Here is a 22,704-nt window from a genome sequence, read left to right as displayed (position 1 = left end):
GCTATATCCACCTATATAGCTAACTATCTTGCTCGTTTTAAATAGAGCTTGCAGTCAGTGTTAGGAGATTGTGCGTGCTGTCTGCGTGCTCTGAACCCAGTATACACCGCTATATCCACCTATATAGCTAACTATCTTGCTCGTTTTAAATAGAGCTTTTAGTCAGTGTTAGGAGATTGTGCGTGCTGTCTGCGTGCTCTGAACGCAGTATACACCGCTATATCCACCTATATAGCTAACTATCTTGCTCATTTTAAATAGAGCTTACAGTCAGCTTTAGGAGATTGTGCGTGCTGTCTGCATGCTCTGAACCCAGTATACACCACTATATCCACCTATATAGCTAACTATCTTGCTCGTTTTAAATAGAGCTTGCAGTCAGCGGTAGGAGATTGTGCATGCTGGCTGCGTGCTCTGAACCCAGTATACACCGCTATATCCACCTATATAGCTAACTATCTTGCTCGTTTTAAATAGAGCTTGCAGTCAGCGTTAGGAGATTGTGAGTGCTGTCTGCGTGCTCTGAACCCAGTATACAAAGCTATATCCACCTACATAGCTCTTCTCTATTTGAGCCTTCTGCCATCTGCAGGAGTTAGTGGAAGTTGTGTGTGCCTCCAGCACAATATACACTACCCAATTGCTGGTTTTCCCAACTCCCTTCAGGCCATTACCATGTCTGGAAGGCCAGCAAGGAGAGGCCGACAGGCACGAGCCGATAAAAGAGGGCAAGCAGGCTCTGTGTCTAGAGACAACAGTGCTGGTTGTGGACGCGGTGCATCGTCATCATCAGCACGTGGCCATGGGACACTCTTGTCCTTCTTTTCGGCAGCTGGACATGTTGAGCCGCAATATGCCAATGACTTGGATGACCAAGCCCTCTTCATCCTCCTCATCCTCTCTCACCCAGGCTCAGGGTACTAGCAAAGCAGCTGCCAACGCATCGTCTTCCCTCCTCTCAATGTCATCATCAGTGACTCCTTCCCTAGACCCACCACGTGCTCCTGAGGAGTCTCCTGAACTCTTTGAGCACAGTGTTGGGTACATGCTCCAGGAGGATGCCCAGTGTTTTGTAGGCTCTGATGATGATACTCAGCTAGAGGAAGGCAGTAGCGTGAATGCAGAGAGAGGGGATGCTCAAGAAGGCCAGCTATCTGGCAGTCATATTCTACAAGCTGCCGCATACTGCCAGGTTTGCTCAAGCGATGAAGAGGGAGGGGATGATGAGGGCACTGACTCCACGTGGTTGCCTGGTAGGAGAGAGGAGGAGGAGGAGGAGGAGGCACATGTCCAACGAGGAAGGATGCCCTCCGGGGGCCAGCTTAGGGGCAGCACACCGACTGAATCACACCGCAGAGCTCCGCCTGTGCAGGGCGCTGCCTCTGCGCGTTATTCTAAAAGTTCTTTGGTGTGGGCCTTTTTTGAGACGAGTGCATCAGATCGCACCGCTGTTATTTGCAACATATGTCTCAAGCGTATCTCGCGTGGCCAAAACATCAGCCGCTTGGGCACCACATGCTTGACCAGACATATGTTGACCTGCCATGCAGCTCATTGGCAAGCGTACCTCAAAGACCCACACCAAAGAACAAAGTGGAACTCTCCTTGCTCCTCATCAGCTGGCATCTCCAACCCCACTAGACCTTCAGTCCTCTCTGAAACCTGCTCTGAGAGGAATGAAGGTGTAGAATTGGGTGTGTCACAGCCAAGTGCTTCCGGGCACTCTGCTAGCAGTAAACCCACGTCCGATTATAGCAGGCAAATGTCCCTGCCCCAGCTGCTGGACCGGCGAAAGAAATTCACTCCCATCCATCCACATGCCCAGCGGTTGAATGCTAGCTTTGCTAAATTGCTAGCACTTCAACTGCTGCCTTTTCAGTTGGTAGACTCGGCCCCCTTCCGTGAGTTTGTACAATGTGCGGTTCCTCAGTGGCAGGTCCCCAAACGCCACTTTTTCTCACGGAAGGCGATTCCGGCCCTCTACCGGCATGTGGAAGGCAATGTCCTTGCCTCGCTGGACAGGGCGGTCAGCGGATGCATATTACCGCTGACTCATGGTCCAGCAGGCATGGACAGGGACGTTACCTGTCTTTCACGGCCCATTGGGTCACTCTTCTGGCAGCTGGGAAGGATGCAGGACAAGGTGCAGTAGTGTTGGAGGTTGTTCCGCCACCACGCCTCCAAAATGCTACTATTGGTTGTGACACACCTCTCTCCTCCACCCCCTCCTCTTCTTCTTCCTCCATGGCCTCTTCCAGTGCTCTGTCCTCAGAACCAGCAGTGCTCCGTAGGCGTTCAAGGGGCTACGCAAGTACGCAGGCAAAACGATGCCATGCCGTGCTTGCGCTGTTTGTTTGGGGGACAGAAGCCACACTGGCGCGGATGTTTTGTCAGCTCTGCAGGAGCAGGCCGAGAGGTAGTTGACGCCATGCCAGCTTAAGCCAGGAATGGTGGTTTGCGACAATGGCACCAACCTCCTCTCCGCCCTCCGACAGGGACAACTGACCCATATGCCCTGTGTGGCTCATGTCCTTAACCTGGTGGTGCAGCGGTTCTTGGGCAGGTACCCGGGCTTACAGGATGTCCTGAAGCAGGCCAGGAAAGTCTGTGTGCATTTCCACTGATCATTTAATGCCTGTGCTCGGCTGGCTGAGCTCCAAAAGGAGTTGAACCTGCCCAAGAACCGCCTTAAATGTGACATGCCCACCAGGTGGAACTCAACATTGGCCATGCTGCAGCGGCTGCACACGCAGCAGAGGGACATCAATGAGTACCTGTGCGACTACGGCACCAGGACAGGGTCAGGGAAGCTCGGTTTTTTCTCACCACGCCAGTGGGGCATGATCAGGGATGCATGCACTGTCCTGTCACCGTTTGAGGAGGCCACAAGGATGGTGAGCAGTGACAGTGCATGCATCAGTGACACTGTACCTCTTGTCCACCTCTTGGAGCATACGCTGTGTGGAATAATGGACAGGGCACTTGAGGCAGAACAGAGGCAGGAAGAGGAGGACTTCCTTGCCTCTCAAGGCCCGCTTTATCCAGACAGTGTTCCTGCTGTGCCACCCATCACACAGGAAGAAGATGAGGAGGAGGAGGAGGATGATTGTGTCAGCATGGAGGTGGAGGCTGGCGCTCAGCATCAGCAGCAGCAGCAGTCTTGTAGGGATGATTTACAGTCCCAAGAAACCCATGGACTTGTACGTGGCTGGGAGGAGGTAGCTGCGGATCATGTTGTTCTTAGTGACCCAGAGGACTCCGGACTGAATGCCTCAGTTAACCTATGCTGCATGGCCTCCCTGATCCTGCAAAGCCTGCGGAAGGATCCTCGTATTCTTCAGATCAAGGAGAGGGACCATTACTGGCTGGCCACTCTCCTTGATCCACGGTACAAGGGTAAGGTTGCCGACCTTATCTTGCCATCGCAGAGGGAGCAGAGGATGAGACATCTCCGGGAGGCCTTGCAGAAAGGTCTGTGCAACGCGTTCCCAGAGACTGGGAGGTTACAAACTCCTGGTCCTGGACAACGCCAGCGTCTGATTTACATGGTGCAGGAATACCTAGGGGCAAGGTCAGACTTGGACACCTTTCCCACCGAAAATCCTCTGGCTTACTGGGTCTTGAGGATGGATCACTGGCCAGAGCTTGCACAGTATGCAATTGAGCTACTGGCCTGTCCTGCATCCAGCGTTCTTTCGGAACGCACCTTCAGTGCTGCTGGTGGCTTTGTTACCGATCACAGGGTGCGCCTGTCCACCGAATCAGTTGATCGACTGACCTTCATCAAGATGAATCAGTCTTGGATCACCCACAGCTACCAAGCACCTGAAGCTGATGTAACGGAATAATTTTTTTTGAAATATCACATCTCTTCAAGACTGCCTATGCTGATGCTGAGTGACTGTCCTGTTATGTTGATTTTCTATCCTCTTCCTCCTCCACTGATATGTTGGAAGAACATTTCTGGTTCTGGGTGATGCCATCAGCCCAATTTTTCTGCCCCTGTTTAACAGGGGCGTTTAATTAAAATTTTTGATGCAATGCTTTTCATCAGGGCTAATTCCTGCACTAAAACTAGAGTATATGGGAGAGGTTGTAGTGTTGTGGCACCAGCACCAGTGCCTAAGGCCCAATTTTTCTGCCCCTGTTTAACAGGGGAGTTTAATTAGAAATTTTTGATGCAATGCTTTGCATCAGGGCTAATTCCTGCACTAAAACTAGAGTTTATGGGAGAGGTTGCAGTGTTGTGGCACCAGCACCAGTTCCTAAGGCCCAATTTTTCTGCCCCTGTTTAACAGGGGCATTTAAGTACAATTTTTGATGCAATGCTTTGCAGCAGGGCTAATTCCTGCACTAAAACTAGAGTATATGGGAGAGGTTGCAGTGTGGTGGCACCAGCACCAGTGCCTAAGGCCCAATTTTTCTGACCCTGTTTAAAAGGGACATATAATTACAATTCTTGATATACTATTTCACAGGAGGGCCCGTTCCTGTGCCCACCCAGAGTAACTGTGAGGACTTATAGTGTTGTGGCACCAGCACCACAACCACCAAAGGTCAATTTTTCTACCACTGTTCAACAATGGCATGTAATTACAATTCTTGATATAATCGTTCACAGCAGGGCGCTCCAGCGCCCACCAAGAGTCACTTTGAGGGCTTACAATGTTGTAGCAAAACCAACACCTTGTTCCGCCATTTCTGCAGAGCATATAGGGCAGGCCCCTACTTTCAAACATCCAACTTACAAACATCTCCTACTTGCAAACGGAAGGAGACAACAGCAAGTGAGATGAAAAAAGACGGACGGCAAAACAAATTATACAGGGGTGATAACCCTTCCCTATGTTTTACAAAAAACATAAAAATAGTTTTTTTGACTGGAGCTACACTTTAAAAATGTACCAGTTGAAAATTACAAACAGATTCAACTCAACACAACAAACCTACACAGTCCCTGTCTTGTTTGCACCGCCTGTATACTGCTGTTCTGAGTATATAGGGCCACACGTATTTCCTTTTTTTAATATGGGTACAGAGTTCCCCTTAATATGCGTACAAGACCCAAAGGGGCTGGTAATTGGCAGGGAGGGCTACCCATGCCATTTTTCTTAATGATTTTCAACCATATTGCAGGAACCAGATATAACATTAAAACCGCAAGCAGCTTTAAATGACCTTATTTACGTTAAATGTCATTTTGTGCAGGGACTGTTCTAAACACGGGAAACATGTGGCACTTCACAGGTATACTACAGACACCCCCCAGGCACCATATTTAAAGGAATATTTCACTTATTTTTCACTTTAATCGTCATTAAAATCAGTGCTCCCGCCAAAACGGCCATTTTTAAAAACATTTTAGGCATTGACCCATGTCCCCTGGGGCAGGAGCCAGGTCCCCAAACCCTTTTTAGGACAGCATCTTGCATATTAGCCGTTAAAATTAGCCTTTTTAATTTCGAACGTTCGAGTCCCATAGACTTCAATGGAGTTCTAAAGTTCGTATGAATTTGGGGTCCGTTCGAAAGTTCTGGTGCGAATCGAACCGGGGGGGTGTTCGGCTCATCCCTACTTACAGGGTTGTGTGAGATGACTGAAGACTATGAACGTTGGAAACATTTGGATATACTTGGATAAATAATACCAGTATAGAAATACCTGATTATTATGACATAATCTCACACCACAGAAAAGAAGTAGACAAATTACAAATGTATTACGAAGCACGAGACATAGCAAAGAATTGGAATCCTTTCAAAGGATTAGGCAGATTTTGTTTTGGAGGAATATTTCATGGCTGAAAGACATTGCTCTGACTATTATAATGATTTTCTTTTTATATTATTTGTATATGCATTTTTCAAACTTTTAATGTGTATCATTGCTAGAGCTTCCCAAACCCCTGACCCCGCTGCTGCTAATAAAGCCTACCTTAGCATGTACTATGATAAAAAAGCTAATTATGTTACCGTGGAGAGAAAGTAAGTCATGTTTATGACTTAAGAGGGAATTGTAAGACAATGTGTAAACAACTGACTCCATCTTAGATTCTCTTCCATTTTACATAAAGTAGACGTGAACTTTGTGTGTGAGTTTTGCCATAATCAGCTTAAACTAACAAGTTTGCATAGAACCACACCCTATGAGAAACTGTGGTTAAGCCGAATCTGTGTCAGCAAGTCATCAGCTATTTCTTGTTATCTAGTCAAGCAGTCTTAGCCCCTGTACACACGGTCAGAGATTTCGACAACCAAATCCGTTGGATTTTGTCCGTCGGATCTTGTCCGAAACTGTTGCATACACATGGTCGGACTAAGTTGTCGAAAAATCAGATCATTCAGAACGTGATGACTAGGGATGAGCCGAACACCCCCCGGTTCGGTTTGCACCAGAACTTTCGAACGGACCCCAAATTCGAACGAACTTTAGAACCCCATTGAAGTCTATGGGACTCGAACGTTCGAAATTAAAAGTGCTAATTTTAACGGCTAATATGCAAGATACTGTCCTAAAAAGGGTTTGGGGACCTGGCTCCTGCCCCAGGGGACATGGGTCAATGCCTAAAATGTTTTTAAAAATGGCCGTTTTGGCGGGAGCACTAATTTTTTAATGACGATTAAAGTGAAAAAAAAAGAAAGTGAAATATTCCTTTAAATATGGTGCCTGGGGGGTGTCTGTAGTATGCCTGTGAAGTGCCACGTGTTTCCTGTGTTTAGAACAGTCCCTGCACAAAATGACATTAAACAGAAATAACATCATTGAAAACTGCTTGCGGTTTTAATGTTATATCTGGTTCCTGCAATATGGTTGAAAATCATTGAGAAAAATGGCATGGTAGCCCTCCCTGCCCATTACCAGCCCCTTTGGGTCTTGTACGCATATTAAGGGGAACCCCGTACCCATATTAAAAAAAGGAAATGCGTGTGGCCCCAGGCCCTATATACTCAGAACAGCAGTATACAGGCGGTGCAAACAAGACAGGGACTGTGTAGGTTTGTTGTGTTAAGTTGAATCTGTTTGTAATCTTCAACTGGTACATTTTTAAAGTGTAGCTCCAGTCAAAAAAACTATTTTTAAGCTTTTTGGAAAACATAGGGAAGGCTTATCACCCCTGTATAATTTGTTTTGTCGTCCATCTTTTTTCATCTCACTTGCTGTTGTCTCCTTCCGTTTGCAAGTAGGAGATGTTTGTAAGTTGGATGTTTGAAAGTAGGGGCCTGCCCTATATGCTCTGCAGAAATGGCGGAACAAGGCGTTGGTTTTGCCACAACATTGTAAGCCCTCAAAGTGACTCTTGGTGGGCGCTGGAGCGCCCTGCTGTGAACGATTATATCAAGAATTGTAATTACATGCCATTGTTGAACAGTGGTAGAAAAATTGACCTTTGGTGGTTGTGGTGCTGGTGCCACAACACTGTAAGTCCTCACAGTTACTCTGGGTGGGCACAGGAACGGGCCCTCCTGTGAAATATTATATCAAGAATTGTAATTACATGTCCCTGTTAAACAGGGTCAGAAAAATTGGGCCTTAGGCACTGGTGCTGGTGCCACCACACTGCAACCTCTCCCATATACTCTAGTTTTATTGCAGGAATTAGCCCTGCTGCAAAGCATTGCATCAAAAATTGTAATTAAACGCCCCTGTTAAACAGGGGCAGAAAAATTGGGCTGATGGCATCACCCAGAACCAGAAATGTTCTTTCAACATATCAGCGGAGGAGGAAGAGGATAGACAATCAACATAACAAGACAGTCACTCAGCATCAGCATAGGCAGTCTTGAAGGGATGTGATATTTCAAAAAAAATTATTCTGTTACATCAGCTTCAGGTGCTTGGTAGCTGTGGGTGATCCAAGACTGATTCATCTTGATGAAGGTCAGTCGATCAACTGATTCGGTGGACAGGCGCACCCTGTGATCGGTAACAAAGCCACCAGCAGCACTGGAGGTGCGTTTCCGAAAGAACGCTGGATGCAGGACAGGCCAGTAGCTCAATTGCATACTGTGCGAGCTCTGGCCAGTGATCCATCCTCAAGACCCAGTAAGCCAGAGGATTTTCGGTGGGAAAGACGTCCAAGTCTGACCTTGCCCCTAGGTATTCCTGCACCATGTAAATCAGACGCTGGCGCTGATCATACCTTGGGGCTGCGGACTAAAAAATTGTCTGAAAGCATCAGTCAGACGGCCACCTTCTCCACCGCTCCTTCTGACCGATGCCTCAGCAACACGTTGTCCAGGACCAGGAGTTTGTAACCTCCCAGTCTCTGGGAACGCGTTGCACAGACCTTTCTGCAAGGCCACCCGGAGATGTCTCATCCTCTGCTCCCTCTGCGATGGCAAGATAAGGTCGGCAACCTTACCCTTGTACCGTGGATCAAGGAGAGTGGCCAGCCAGTAATGGTCCCTCTCCTTGATCCGAAGAATAGGAGGATCCTTCCGCAGGCTTTGCAGGATCAGGGAGGCCATGCAGCGTAGGTTAGCTGAGGCATTCGGTCCGGAGTCCTCTGGGTCACTAAGGGCAACATGATCTGCAGCTACCTCCTCCCAGCCACGTACAAGTCCACGTGTTTCTTGGGACTGTAAATCATCCCTACAAGACTGCTGCTGCTGATGCTGAGTGCCAGCCTCCACTTCCATGCTGACACAATCATCCTCCTCCTCCTCTTCCTCCTCCTCATCCTCTTCCTGTGTGATGGGTGGCACAGCAGGAACACTGTCTGGATAAAGGGGGCCTTGAGAGGCAAGGAAGTCCTCCTCTTCCTGCCTCTGTTCTGCCTCAAGTGCCCTGTCCATTATTCCACACAGCGTATGCTCCAAGAGGTGGACAAGAGGTACAGTGTCACTGATGCATGCACTGTCACTGCTCACCATCCTTGTGGCCTCCTCAAACGGTGACAGGACAGTGCATGCATCCCTGATCATGCCCCACTGGCGTGGTGAGAAAAAACCAAGCTCCCCTGACCCTGTCCTGGTGCCGTAGTCGCACAGGTACTCATTGATGGCCCTCTGCTGCGTGTGCAGCCGCTGCAGCATGGCCAACGTTGAGTTCCACCTGGTGGGCATGTCACATATAAGGCGGTTCTTGGGCAGGTTCAACTCCTTTTGGAGCTCAGCCAGCCGAGCACAGGCATTAAATGATCGGCGGAAATGCACACAGACTTTCCTGGCCTGCTTCAGGACATCCTGTAAGCCGGAGTACCTGCCCAAGAACCGCTGCACCACCAGGTTAAGGAAGTGAGCTACACAGGGCACATGGGTCAGTTGTCCCTGTCGGAGGGCGGAGAGGAGGTTGGTGCCATTGTCGCAAACCACCATTCCTGGCTTAAGCTGGAGTGGCGCCAACCACCTCTCGGCCTGCCCCTGCAGAGCTGACAAAACATCCGCCCCAGTGTGGCTCCTGTCCCCCAAACAAACCAGCGAAAGCACGGCATGGCATCGTTTTGCCTGCGTACTTGCGTAGCCCCTGGAACTCCTACGGAGCACCGCTGGTTCTGAGGACAGAGCACTGGAAGAGGCCATGGAGGAAGAAGAAGAGGAGGGGGTGGAGGAGAGAGGTGTGTCACAACCAATAGTAGCATTTTGGAGGCGTGGTGGTGGAACAACCTCCAACACTACTGCACCTTGTCCTGCATCCTTCCCAGCTGCCAGAAGAGTGACCCAATGGGCCGTGAAAGACAGGTAACGTCCCTGTCCAGGCCTGCTGGACCATGAGTCAGCGGTAATATGCACCTTACCGCTGACCGCCCTGTCCAACGAGGCAAGGACATTGCTTTCCACATGCCGGTAGAGAGCCGGAATCGCCTTCCGTGAGAAAAAGTGGCGTTTGGGGACCTGCCACTGAGGAACCGCACATTGTACAAACTCACGGAAGGGGGTCAAGTCTACCAACTGAAAAGGCAGCTGTTGAAGTGCTAGCAATTTAGCCAAGCTAGCATTCAACTGCTGGGCATGTGGATGGCTGGGAGTGAACTTCTTTCGTCGGTCCAGCAGCTGGGGCAGGGACATTTGCCTGCTATAATCGGACGTGGGTGTACTGCTAGCAGAGTGCCTGCAAGCACTTGGCTGTGACACACCTAATTCTACACCTTTATTCCTCTCAGAGCAGGTTTCAGAGAGGACTGAAGGTCTAGTGGGGTTGGAGATGCCAGCTGATGAGGAGCAAGGAGAGGTCCGCTTTGTTCTTTGGTGTGGGTCTTTGAGGTACGCTTGCCAACGAGCTGCATGGCAGGTCAACATATGTCTGGTCAAGCATGTGGTGCCCAAGCGGCTGATGTTTTGGCCACGCGAGATACGCTTGAGACATATGTTGCAAATAGCAGCGGTGCGATCTGATGCACTCGTCTCAAAAAAGGCCCACACCAAAGAACTTTTAGAATAACGCGCAGAGGCAGCGCCCTGCACAGGCAGAGCTCTGCGGTGTGATTCAGTCAGTGTGCTGCCCCTAAGCTGGCATCCTGCCTCGTTGGACATGTGCCTCCTCCTCCTCCTCCTCCTCTCTCCTACCAGGCACCCATGTGGAGTCAGTGCCCTCATCATCCCCTCCCTCTTCATCGCTGTAGCAAACCTGGCAGTATGCTGCAGTTTGTGGAACATGACTGCCAGATTGCTGTCCTTCTTGAGCATCCCCTCTCTCTGTGCTCACGCTTCTGCCTTCCTCTAGCTGAGTGTCATCATCAGAGCCTACAAAACACTGGGCATCCTCCTGGAGCATGTACCCAACACTGTGCTCAAAGAGTTCATGAGACTCCTCAGGAGGACGTGGTGGGTCTAGGGAAGGAGTCACTGATGATGACATTGAGAGGAGGGAAGATAACGCGTTGGCAGCTGCTTTGCTAGTACCCTGAGACTGGGTGAGAGAGGATGAGGAGGATGAAGAGGGCTTGGTCATCCACTCTACCAAGTCGTTGGCATGTTGTGGTTCAACATGTCCAGCTGCCGAAAAGAAGGACAAGTGTGTCCCATGGCCACGTGCTGATGACAATGCACCGCGTCCACGACCAGCACTGTTGTCTCTAGACACAGAGCCTGCTTGCCCTCTTTTATCGGCTCGCGCCTGTCTGCCTCTCCTTGCTGGCCTTCCAGACATGGTAATGGCCTGAAGGGAGTTGGGTAAAACAGCAGTTGGGTAGTGTATATTGTGCTGGAGGCACACAACACCCACTAACTCCTGCAGATGCCTTTATTATAGAACACCAGAGATAAAGGGGTATACTGTAATGGAGTCACACAACACCCACTAAGCCCTGCAGATGGCTCTATTAGAGAACAGCAATAAACGGTAGATACAGGTGTATATTGTGCTGGAGTCACACAACACCCACTAACTCCTGCAGATGCCTTTATTATAGAACACCAGAGATAAAGGGGTATACTGTAATTGAGTCACACAACACCTACTAAGCCCTGCAGATGGCTCTATTAGAGAACAGCAATAAAGGGTAGATACAGGTGTATATTGTGCTGGAGGCACAAAAAACCCACTAACTCCTGCAGATGCCTTTATTATAGAACACCAGAGATAAAGGGGTATATACAGATGTATACTGTGCTGTGCTGGAGGCACACACAACTTCCAATAACTCCTGCAGATGGCAAGTGGGCTCAAATAGAGAAGAGCTATGTAGGTGGATATAGTGGTGTGTACTGGGTACAGAGCATGCAGACAGCACGCACAAGTTACTAACAATACTGACTGCAAGCTCTTTTATAAAAGATAGATCACTAGCTATATAGGTGAGGTGAATATAGCGGTGTATACTGCGGTCAGGGCAAGCAGACAACAACCACTACAGAAGAGCAAGATCGAAAATCGGCCGATAACGATCGGTGTGTACTGTGTTGAATGTACACAGAACACCCACTAACTGCTTCAGACGCCAACACACTACACAAGGCTGCCGCGCTGGCGGCCTTATATAGTGTGGGGCGTGTCCTACACAGCCTGAGCTATGATTGGCCACAGGCATCCTGCCTGTGGCCAATCATGGCTCTCCTCGCTGCTGGCGCTGTGATTGGCCAAGCATGCGGGGGTCACAGTGCATGCTTGGCCAGTCATGAGCCAGCAATGCACTGCGATGACGCAGTGCATTGTGGGCCGTGAGTGCCATACGAATTTGGCACAAACGGCCCATAACGTTCGGAATTCGGCGAACGGGCGAACAGCTGATGTTCAAGTCGAACGTATGTTCGACTCGAACACGAAGCTCATCCCTAGTGATGACGTAATTTCGTTACGATGGGATTACGTTCAGGCTAGTAGCCAATAGCTCTGATGTAGGAATTTGATCTGAGTGCGCGGCACTTGGTCCGATCAAAATTCTCTACACATGATCGGAGTATGTCCGATCGAACCAGTTGGTTGGAAAATTGGGTCCGACGGATATTCCGACGGAATCAGTCCGATGCATACCACACACAGTCGGATTATCCGACAACGCGGTCCGATAGGACACATTCCGACGGATTCTCCGACCGTGTGTACAAGGGCTAACTCTTGATAAGAAAGTACTGAGTGTACATTTGTAAAACCCTTAGACATGTATTTTTACTGGTATATAAACTACTGTTGTATTCAATAAAGACAGAGGTCTTATGAACACCCTCAAAACCTGTTTCCTGTGTCTCATTTGGTCTCTCACGGATCTGAGGGTCCCGTTGGTCTGCCTGCATAAACAAGAGTGGTTATCCAGGTGTATAATTCCTTTCAGTGAGGACAAGGTGCTTTGGGGTGGGGGGCACAATGTTGAGGGTATGTGGCCTGGTATGGTTCAGGAGGGGGGACTGACCTACCAGCCTGCATGCTCGGATAATGATGTAGTATGGATTTTGAGGGGACCCCATTTTTTTAAACATTTTTCTATTTCCAGGCAATTGCCAGAATTCTTAATCTTTACATTCATTCATCTTTACATTCACGCCATAGGAGGAGCCAGTGATGAGGATCAGTGAGGCTGGTGTCAGCATCAGATGAGCGGTGTGTGTTTGTAACACGCTCGAGCCGGCTGATTATTTTTACCTGGACGTGCAGATTACCATGAGGTTTTGTGAGTGGAACCTTTGCCTTTATACATTCATTGTTGCATTTTATATACATTGCTCAATGATATGTGTCTTTGTTTTATTGCATGAGTACAGGGACGGCAGCCAGTGTTAATTTGGGATTCCAGCATATCACAAAGATTGGTCATAAACAATAGTGTCTTTGAGAGATTGGAAATTTTGTATGATGGAATGAGCTGAAAAAGTTTAAATTGGAAGCTACACCATGTGATTGGACATTTTATATTATCTGTAACCATAATCTGTGATCTAGATGTATCTGTGATATTGGAGATTTTTGGAGTAATATATGTATGATTTTATGTATTGTCTAATTTCTGCTCATCACGTTATTAACTTAACATAGTGGTGATTAACTTAATTTTATTTATTTGATTAATTTTTGACATATCAATTTTTGCCTTTTTGGAACATGCTGATTGGGGTATAAATAGCACATCAGCACTCTATGATTAAGTATATACTTGATTAATCATCAAGCAGTTAGCACTTTGATATCAATTTTATTTTCATATTAGTATGTTATTTGTAGTACTTATAGTAAGCACATAGCACTTGGTAATTGGGCACAGTGTGTACTCTTGGCAGTTTTCAAGCACATAGCACATTATGTTAGCTATTTGGGCACATTGTTTTAATTATTGCTATGTCGTTATATAAAACTACTGATGCACTAGGTGGGAAGTTAATTAGAGCGCATCATTTGTATGTTTCAATTATTATTCAGAGTGTCGGATCACTTTAATATGATTGCAGCTTAATTATTTAGTATTTTCGCAGCTGTTGGAGTTTTCTATATCCATTTTTGCGCTTTAGTATTTTTTTGTCACTAGTGTATTATGTGTCTTGCACCACTGTTACACGCTCCTCTCCTCTTGGGGTCGGTGAGCTTCTCGTTTTCTCTGTCCCCACAGGGACCACATAATTTTAATTTGTGAACTCCCTTTGCTTCCCACACAAGTCATACCTGTTTTTATTGGTTTTTCATGTATGTTTTTTTTCCCCTTCTTCTTCCCCCTCCTCTTTTCCTTTCCTTATAATTTCGGCAGACATAGGTGGTCCCACAAGCAAAGAGATCATGCTCTACTGTCACGATGGCTACTCTGAACATCCTTTTGTACAATGTCGGGGACTTGAACTTTGCCACGAAATGTCACCAGGTCCTGAGAGGATTAAAACAAGCTTCCTGTTCCATTGCTTTTTTACAAGAGACCCACCTAACACACATCACTCCTGTTAGAATTTCTTCTCCTCGCTTCCTGGTATGGTATTACAGTTTATCTCACACCAATAAAGCTAAAGGAGTGGCCAGTGGGTTCAGTAGGATCATATCTTTTCAGCTTGATGAAATTATAGCGGATGATCATGGTCATTTTCTTTTTATTAGAGGCTCTATAGGCAACACCCAATATACTCTAGCTAATATCTATTATCCAAATCACAATCAACCCACTTTATGTCTCAAATACTGACAAAACTAACAGATTTAGCCAAAGTGGTTATTATCCTATTAGGGGTCATTAATATGTCTTTAGCTCCTATTCTAGACACTTTGCAGGGCCACTCTGTCATTCCATTTAAATACCTTTTTTTCATTATAAAAGACTCCATGATTTGCAATTAATTGATGTCTGGCGATCACTTCATCCCAAAGTCAAAGATTATGCTTACTATTCTAAAATGCATGATTCTATTCAAGAATTGATAACATATGTATTGATCACTTTTACCTCCCTCTTTTGCATTCAGCCTCCATATGTAGGTAATGCCTCCATTTCTGATCATACTCCTCCTGTTTCTATCTGTTTGACCATGACCACTCTATCCCCTTGCACCAATAATTGTAAATACAATGACTCCCTTCTCTTGAATCCTATGGATACCTCTATATTATCTACCTCCCTGATGCAGTATTTTACAGAGAATGAGTCTATCACGATCTGGAGTCAGGCTCAGAGGCCAGTAGCTATAGCAGCAGAGCAGGTATTCACACCTGGCTGATGACACGGGTTCACCTGAGGTGTGGGGTCTAAGCACTAACCGGTATTCACCAGAGCTCCTGAAGGTGGAGATGGGCTTTGCTGCATGTTAGTGCCAGGTCGCGGTCCTCAGGATAGCCCCACCAGGAGGTGAGCAAGCTGGGGTCTGGTAGCAGATATAGCAGGCAGGAATCAAGCAGAAGCGTAGTTGAGAAACAAGCCAAAAGTCGTTAACAAATAGTTGCAGGTTGGGATTCAGCAGAAGCGTAGTCCAGGAACAAGCCAAATGTCGGTAACGAATGGTAGCGAGGATACGGTCGGCAGCAAAAGAGACAGGAGCAAGATATTGGCTGGTGAAGGCACAATATTCTGTCAACCAGGAAGTGCAGAGGCATGGCTTAAATCAGGATGTTCATGGGAGGAGCAAAGGGTTCAAGGTTCAAGGCAAATACGATTCAAGACAAGATCATTCAAGGAATTGTCCAAGGAGCTGTCCAGCATTCCAGGTGGCTCAGCAAGCAGAGTCACTGCCAGACACATCAGAGGTCCCAGGTTCAAGCCCAGGCAGACAGAGTCACTAATAAACAGCTCCATTCCTACTGTGGGAGGCTTACAAGGCTACAGTGAGGGATATGTTGATGGAACTTGGGGAAAAAAAGAGAACATGGTCACCTACTTAAAGAAACTCTGAAAATTTCTCTGCACAAATCTCATTTAGAGGCTCTTGCACTAAAGAGAGAAGAACCCAAAGCTTTGCTCCATTTAGATACAAAAAATAAATAGAATTTAGTCTCACAATCTATCAATGGGGCGATAAACCTGGTAGGCAATTAGCTTGCTCCTAAAGTGCAAAGAAATCTGCTTTTTTCATATCCAAAATTAAAACCCCCTCAGGCGACCTGGATCATGCTTCCCCACAAATTGCCACAGCCTTCAGGGAATTTTTTGCAAATCTATAAGGGAGACTTAGCTTCTCTCTTCCCTTTTGAAAAACGTAAACATATTGTACACTATATTAAGCAAGTTAAACCAGGCTCCTACGTAAAACTCTCAAACAGATGGAAGCTTACCACTCTGTGAAGTTTTAGACCGCTTTAAAATCTATGCCTTTTGGGAAAGCCCAAGGCCCTGATGGCTACACGGTCCTTTACTATAAAACGTTTAGTGATGTACTGCTCCTGCCCCTGTTCAACTGCTTATGCCAACTCTACTTCTAATAACGCAGGTTTACATACAGAATCCCTCATCTCCCATATAACGGTAATCCCCAAACTCGACAAGGACCCCACCTGTTGTGGCAGTTACCGTCCCATATCTCTACTCAATGCAGATGTCAAATTGTTTGCAAAAGTAATGGCCACCAGACTTCTGCCCCTCTTTCCTAAATGGATTACTGCATATCAAACAGGATTTATCCCTCGACAGAGAATCTGCGACAACTCCTTATGTTCCATGTTGCTAATCCATTTTGTTTGTAGTTCCAAATTTGTTAATTCGGAAGTATCTGAATTTCCAGAATTTTCAAATTTACAAATTTTTCTAAGTATCTGAATTTCTGAATTTTTGAGTTTACAAATTTTTTTGAAAACTTTAAATTTCAAAAATGTGAAATTCAAAAATTCGGACATTCGAAATGTGAAAATCCAAAATGTCGAAAACTCGGAAATTCGAAAACTCGGAAATTCAAAAACTGGAAATTTGGAACTTCGGAGATTCAGAAATTCGAAAATCCAAAAATAAGTATGAAAATTCAAAAGAACGAAAATTAGAAAATAAGAACAAAAATCTGAAATTTCAAAAACCCCAAAACTCGATAACGTAACTATTATTAACTATTTAATTATAGGTATTGGAATTTCCTTTCAAATTTGGCTGTTAGTGAATTGGTTAGTGAATTGTTCACAAAAGCAATGGCCACCAGACTTCTGCCCCTCCCTCCTAAATGGATTACTGCATATCAAACAGGATTTATCCCTCAACAAAGAAGCTAGTGACAACTCCTTATGTTCCATGTTGCTAATCCATTTTGTTCGTAGGTACTACTAGACATGTGCAATTAGTTTCGTTCCAAATTGGTTCATTCGGAAGTATACGAATTTCCTGAATTTTCTAATTTTTCCAAATATCTGAATTTCTGAATTTCCAAATTTTTTCAAAAAATTTTAATTTCGAAAATGTCAAATTCAAAAATTCCGACATTCGAAATGCGAAAATCCAAAAATTCGAAAACTCGGAAATTCGGAAACTGGAAATTTGGAACTTCGGAGATGAAGAAATTCAAAAATCCAAAAATAATTATGAAAATTCAAAAGAACGAAAATCGGAAAATAAGAACAAAAATCTGAAATTTCAAAAACTCGATAACTTAACTATTACTAACTATTAAATTATACATACTGGAATTTCCTTTCAAATTTGGCTGTTAGTGAACATAAAAAATTTGAATTTATACAAAGTTATGAATTATCTGTAATAACAAATGCCATATCTAAACGAATGGAATGTAACAAATTAATAATAATAAATAATAATAATAAAAACATATTATCATTATTATGTTTTGTTTGATTTGTTTAGATGTGGCATTCTTTATTTCGGATAATTTGTAAATTTATATTTGTTACATTCACTAACAGCCAAATTTGAAAGGAAATTCCAATACCTATAATTTAATAGTTAGTTATAGTTTCATAGTTGCTAAGGTTGAATAAAGACACCAGTCCATCCAGTTCAACCTGAGTGAGTGTCTACAATTGTCCCTATCCCTGTACGTTGCACACTCACATCGGTCCCTACCCTCAAGGAGCCCAAAATCCAAGGTCCCCATTCATATACTAGGGCCAATTTTGGGCAGAAGCCAATTAACCTACCTGCATGTCTTTGGATTGTGGGAGGAAACCGGAGTACCTGGAGGAAGCCCATGCAGGCACAGGGAGAACATGCAAACTCCAGGCAGGTAGCATCATGGTTGGGATTGCGAACCAGCGACCCTTCTTACTGCTAGGTGAGAGTGCTACCCACTACACCACTGTACTACCCAAGTAGTAATAGTTATTTTGGATTTTTGGATTTTTGGATTTTCGTTCTTTCTAATTTTCGGATTTTCCTTTCTTATTTTCAGATTTGCGAATTTCTGAATTTCTGAATTCTGAATTTTCAAATTTACGAATTTCCACTTTTTTACATTTTTAAATTTCTGAAAAAAAACAAAAAACGAATGAAACAAAAACAAACAATTTTTTGGGCAGTGCACATGTCTAGGTACTACCAGCCCACCCTTCTATACACAGATGCTGAAAAAGCCTTTGATACTTGGGACTACCTTTTGAGGACCTTACATTTTTTTTGATTTGGGCCCTAAAATGTTTCACCATATTTCCTGCCCCACAGCGCAGATCCGGATTAATGGCCTTCTAAGTGACCCTTTTTCATTACACAATGGCACTAAACAGGGCTGCCCCCTATCACCCCTATTATTTGCCATCTCACTGGACCCCTTCTTAGCCAGAGTCAGAAACAATGATAACATTCATGGAGTGATGGTAGGTTGTAGAACGCACAAATATGCCGCATATGCAGACAACATCTTATTTTTTATCCAGCAACCCAGCATTTCCTTACCCAACTTAATGGTGGCCTTCCACACATACCAATTGCTATCAAACTTTAAAATTAACCTTACTGAGTTAAGTCAGACATTTTATACATTAATGTCCCACGTGCAGAAGCTGATCATTTAAAATACCTCTTCCCTTTCCAATGAAAGCACGAGAACTTAAGATACTTATGTATATTTCCCAACCCCACATCTCCATACTTTATTTAGGCATAACTACATCCCTTTAACTAATGGCATGAAATCTGATCTCTGTCAATGGCCCTTGCTCACCCACTCTTGGTTGGGAAAGATAAATATTATAACAATGAACATTTTACCACACATCCTCTTTACTTTTCAAATGATAACATTGGGTGTGTCTGTAGGATTATTTTCTATACTCCAGAGCTTGATCTCCCACTATATCTGGAAGGGTAAGCACCCCAGCACCCCCTAAGTCTATTTTACAATGTTGCAAAAGATCTGGGGGTAATAGTTTCATAGTCAGTAAGGTTGAATAAAGACACCAATCCATCCAGTTCAACCTGAGTGAGTGTCTACAATTGTTCCTATCCATGTACATTGCACACTCACATCAGTCCCTACCCTCAAGGAGCCCACAATCCAAGGTCCCCATTCATATACTAGGGCCAATTTTGGACAAAAGCCAATTAACCTACCTGCATGTCTTTGGAGTGTGGAAGGAACCCGGAGTACCCGGAGGAAACCCACGCAGGCACAGGGAGAACATGCAAACTCCAGGCAGGTAGCGTCATGGTTGGGATTCAAACAAGTGACCCCTCTTACTGCTAGGCAAGAGTGCTAACCACTACACCACTGTGCCGCCCTCAATGCCCTTCCTAACTTCAAAACATATTATCATGTTACTGCCCTGGCTAGGCTATTAGACTTGAAATATGCAGGTAATGCCAAGATTTGGGTCCAACTGGAATCTACCTTGAGTGGCACGGACTTGTCCATTGCCCCATGGATACCTCGCTCCTCAAGAGCTTTATCCCCCTTTACTTCACCTTTACCCACCTTTACCATTGACATTTGGGACATGCGCCACAAAAGATACTCCTGGGTTTACAACTCACGCTTAACGCTGGCTCCCCTGTGATGATTCTCTGGCTCACCTCACTCCCTCCATACGGCTCTCTGTCTCATTCTACCCCGGAAAGAGACTTCAGCTCCTGGTTTACATTTGGATCTCCCTTTCTTTGCGATCTGTCATCCTCCTCCCCACCCACTTATGAGTGCTCTTATTATTCATATTAATTTGTTATCTCATAATAAATTGTGCCTTCTTGGCACTTTCTTTCTCCACTCCCCTGTGAGGAGATGCCGCTGATCGACACTCTGTCAGTGTGAGGCGAGGAGAGCCAATAAAAGGCACTTCTGTGTTTACATGTGATCTGTTGTGATTGGACACAGCTGATCATATGTGTAAAGGGCTGTGTCATCAGCTTATTACTAAGATTCGGGGTAATGTTGTGTCCTCGGTGAGCGTCCCCTTCAGACGTGTTTTATCCTTGGGAGTATCTCACAAAAAATGACATTTTTTGCAAGATATTTCAAAATATGATTTGTATCTTAGTGCAGGCTTTTGGGAAAATCAGTAAGCCAATCACTCAAGCAGGAAATTTAATTTTCAGGGGGCATTCTGTACATCATACCTCCAGATAGCCATATTGCATTGCATTTTTCTGAAAATGACAGCGCTGCAGATTGAAAAGGAAAGGTAATTTTTTAAAATAATATTCAATTACAATATTACTTGAGTCACACTTATGTGTGTGCTATATTATTATTTATTTTTTCCCATGAAAGTGGAGTTACCCTTTAAGCTGCATTTTCATGTAAAAATGTGCGTGTGCACAAAATAAAAATAGAAATGGCTCTAGCAGTCAATTTGTTAAATATGGAATACAGTGCAGTTTGATATTACTAGTATACATTAAAAGCACATTTCTAAGAGCATGCACTCTGAAAATTTCATAAAACCATGCAATTAACAAAGAGGACTAATTTTATCCAAATTGTTTCTGAAAGCATATCCTGAAAACCCTCCAGGGTAATTTATAGGGGATCGGGGCAATAATTAAAATCTCCTCTGAGTGCAATACAATTTACATACAAAATATGCTTATTTTACCTTCATCTCCTTTAACTGACTTGTGACACCTTGATCTTCTGAACTGAGGTCATCAGTCAATACTGAAGAAGACTTCTCAGAGGTTAAAGAAAAGGCCTCCATTTCTGCCAGCTGGACCTAAGCAAAATCATTATTAGTGATACAGATTTGTGAGTTAACCCATTTAAACACTTGTGTTCTGCTTAGCATAAAATCTCTGATTAAGCTTCTGAGAGCTTAGTTAAAATCACTTCTGACTATTATGTCTATGGAAAAGCAGGTACAGTATCTCACAAAAGTGAGTACACTCCTCACATTTTTGTAAAAAAAAAAATATCTTTTCATGTGACAACACTGAAGAAATGGCACTTTGCTACAATGTAAAGTAGTGAGTGTACAGCTTATATAACAGTGTAAATTTACTGTCCCCTCAAAATAACTCAGCACACAGCCATTATTGTCTAAACTGCTGGCAACAAAAGTGAATACACCCCTAAGTGAAAATGTCCAAATTGAGTCAGAAGTGTCAATATTTTGTGTGGCCACCATTATTTTCCAGCACTGCTTTAACCCTTTTGGACATGGAATTCACCAGAGCTTCACAGGTTGCCACTAGAGTCCTCTTTCACTCCTCCATGACAACATCGCAGAGCTGGTGGGTATTAGAGACTTTGTCCTCCTCCACCTTCCATTTGAGGATGCCCCACAGATGTTCAATAGGGTTTAGGTCTGGAGACATGCTTGACTAGTCCATCACTTTTATCCTTAGCTTCTTTAGCAAGGCAACGGTCGGCTTAGAGGTGTGTTTGGGGTTGTTATCATGTTGGAATACTGCCCTGTGGCCCAGTCTCCGAAGGGAGGGGTTCGTGCTCTGCTTGATTATGTCACAGTACATGTTGACATTCATGGTTCTCTCAATTAACTGTAGCTCCCCAGTGCTGGCAGCACTCATGCAGCCTCAGACACTCCCACAACCATGCTTGACTGTAGGCAAGACACACCTGTCTTTGTACTCCTCACCTGGTTGCCGCCACACACTCTTGACACCATCTGAACCAAATACGTTTATTTTTGTCTCATCAGACCACAGGATATGTTTACAGTAATCCATTTCCTTAGTCTGCTTGTCTTTAGCAAGCTTTCTTGTGCATCATCTTTAGAAGACTTCCTTCTGGGGTGACAGCCATGGAGACCAATTTCATGCAGTGTGTGGCATATGGTCTGAGCACTGACAGGCTGACCCCCCCCCCCCTCAACCTCTGCAGCAATGCTGGCAGCACAAATACGTCTATTTCCCAAAGACAACTTCTGGATATGATACTGAGCACTTGCACTCAACTTCTTTGGTTGACCATGGCATGGCCTGTTCTGAGTGGAACCTGTCCTGTTAAACCGCTGTATGGTCTTGGCCACCGTGCTGCAGCTCAGTTTCAGGGTCTTGGCATTCTTATAGCCTAGGCCATCTTCATGTAGAGCAACAATTATTTTTCAGATCTTCTGAGAGTTCTATGCCATGAGGTGTCATGTTCCCCTTCCAGTGACCAGTATGAAAGAGTGAGAGCGATAACACCAAATTTAACACACCTGCTCCCCATTTACACCTGCGATCTTGTAACACTAACAAGTCACATGACACCAGGGAGGGAAAATGGCTAATTCACTTTGGGGTGTACTCACTTTTGTTGGCAGCGGTTTAGACATTAATGGCTGTGTGTTGAGTTATTTTGAGGGGACAGCAAATTTACACTGTTATACAAGCTGTACACTCACTACTTTACATTGTAGCAAAGTGGCATTTCTTCAGTGTTGCCAAAAGAAAAGATAGAACAAAATATTTACAAAAATGTGAGGGGTGTACTCACTTTTGTGAGATACTGTATTTTGTTCTAATCCAATATGCTAATCATGCAGTGCACAAAGTCAATACAA

The 22,704-nt window shown here is 44.9% G+C and overlaps 1 protein-coding gene across 1 annotated transcript in view; it reads right to left on the bottom strand.

The window, feature by feature from the left end:
- LOC143959324 (voltage-dependent T-type calcium channel subunit alpha-1I-like) overlaps positions 1 to 22,704 on the bottom strand; it is a gene marked incomplete at its 5' end in the record, with an annotated part of 1,279,315 nt that overhangs the window by 309,198 nt on the left and 947,413 nt on the right. Inside the window, one exon of the mRNA XM_077468009.1 lies at positions 20,797 to 20,913. Coding sequence (XP_077324135.1) covers positions 20,797 to 20,913 — 117 coding nt within the window. The remainder of the gene's footprint in view (positions 1 to 20,796; positions 20,914 to 22,704) is intronic.

This window comes from Lithobates pipiens, unplaced genomic scaffold (assembly GCF_037356315.1).
Source record: "Lithobates pipiens isolate NorthernLeopardFrog02 unplaced genomic scaffold, aLitPip1_a1.2 Scaffold_70, whole genome shotgun sequence".
NCBI classification, from domain to species: Eukaryota; Metazoa; Chordata; class Amphibia; order Anura; family Ranidae; genus Lithobates; species Lithobates pipiens.
The sequence above is the reverse complement of the archived record's forward strand: the minus strand, read 5'-3'. Positions and strand labels throughout refer to the sequence as shown.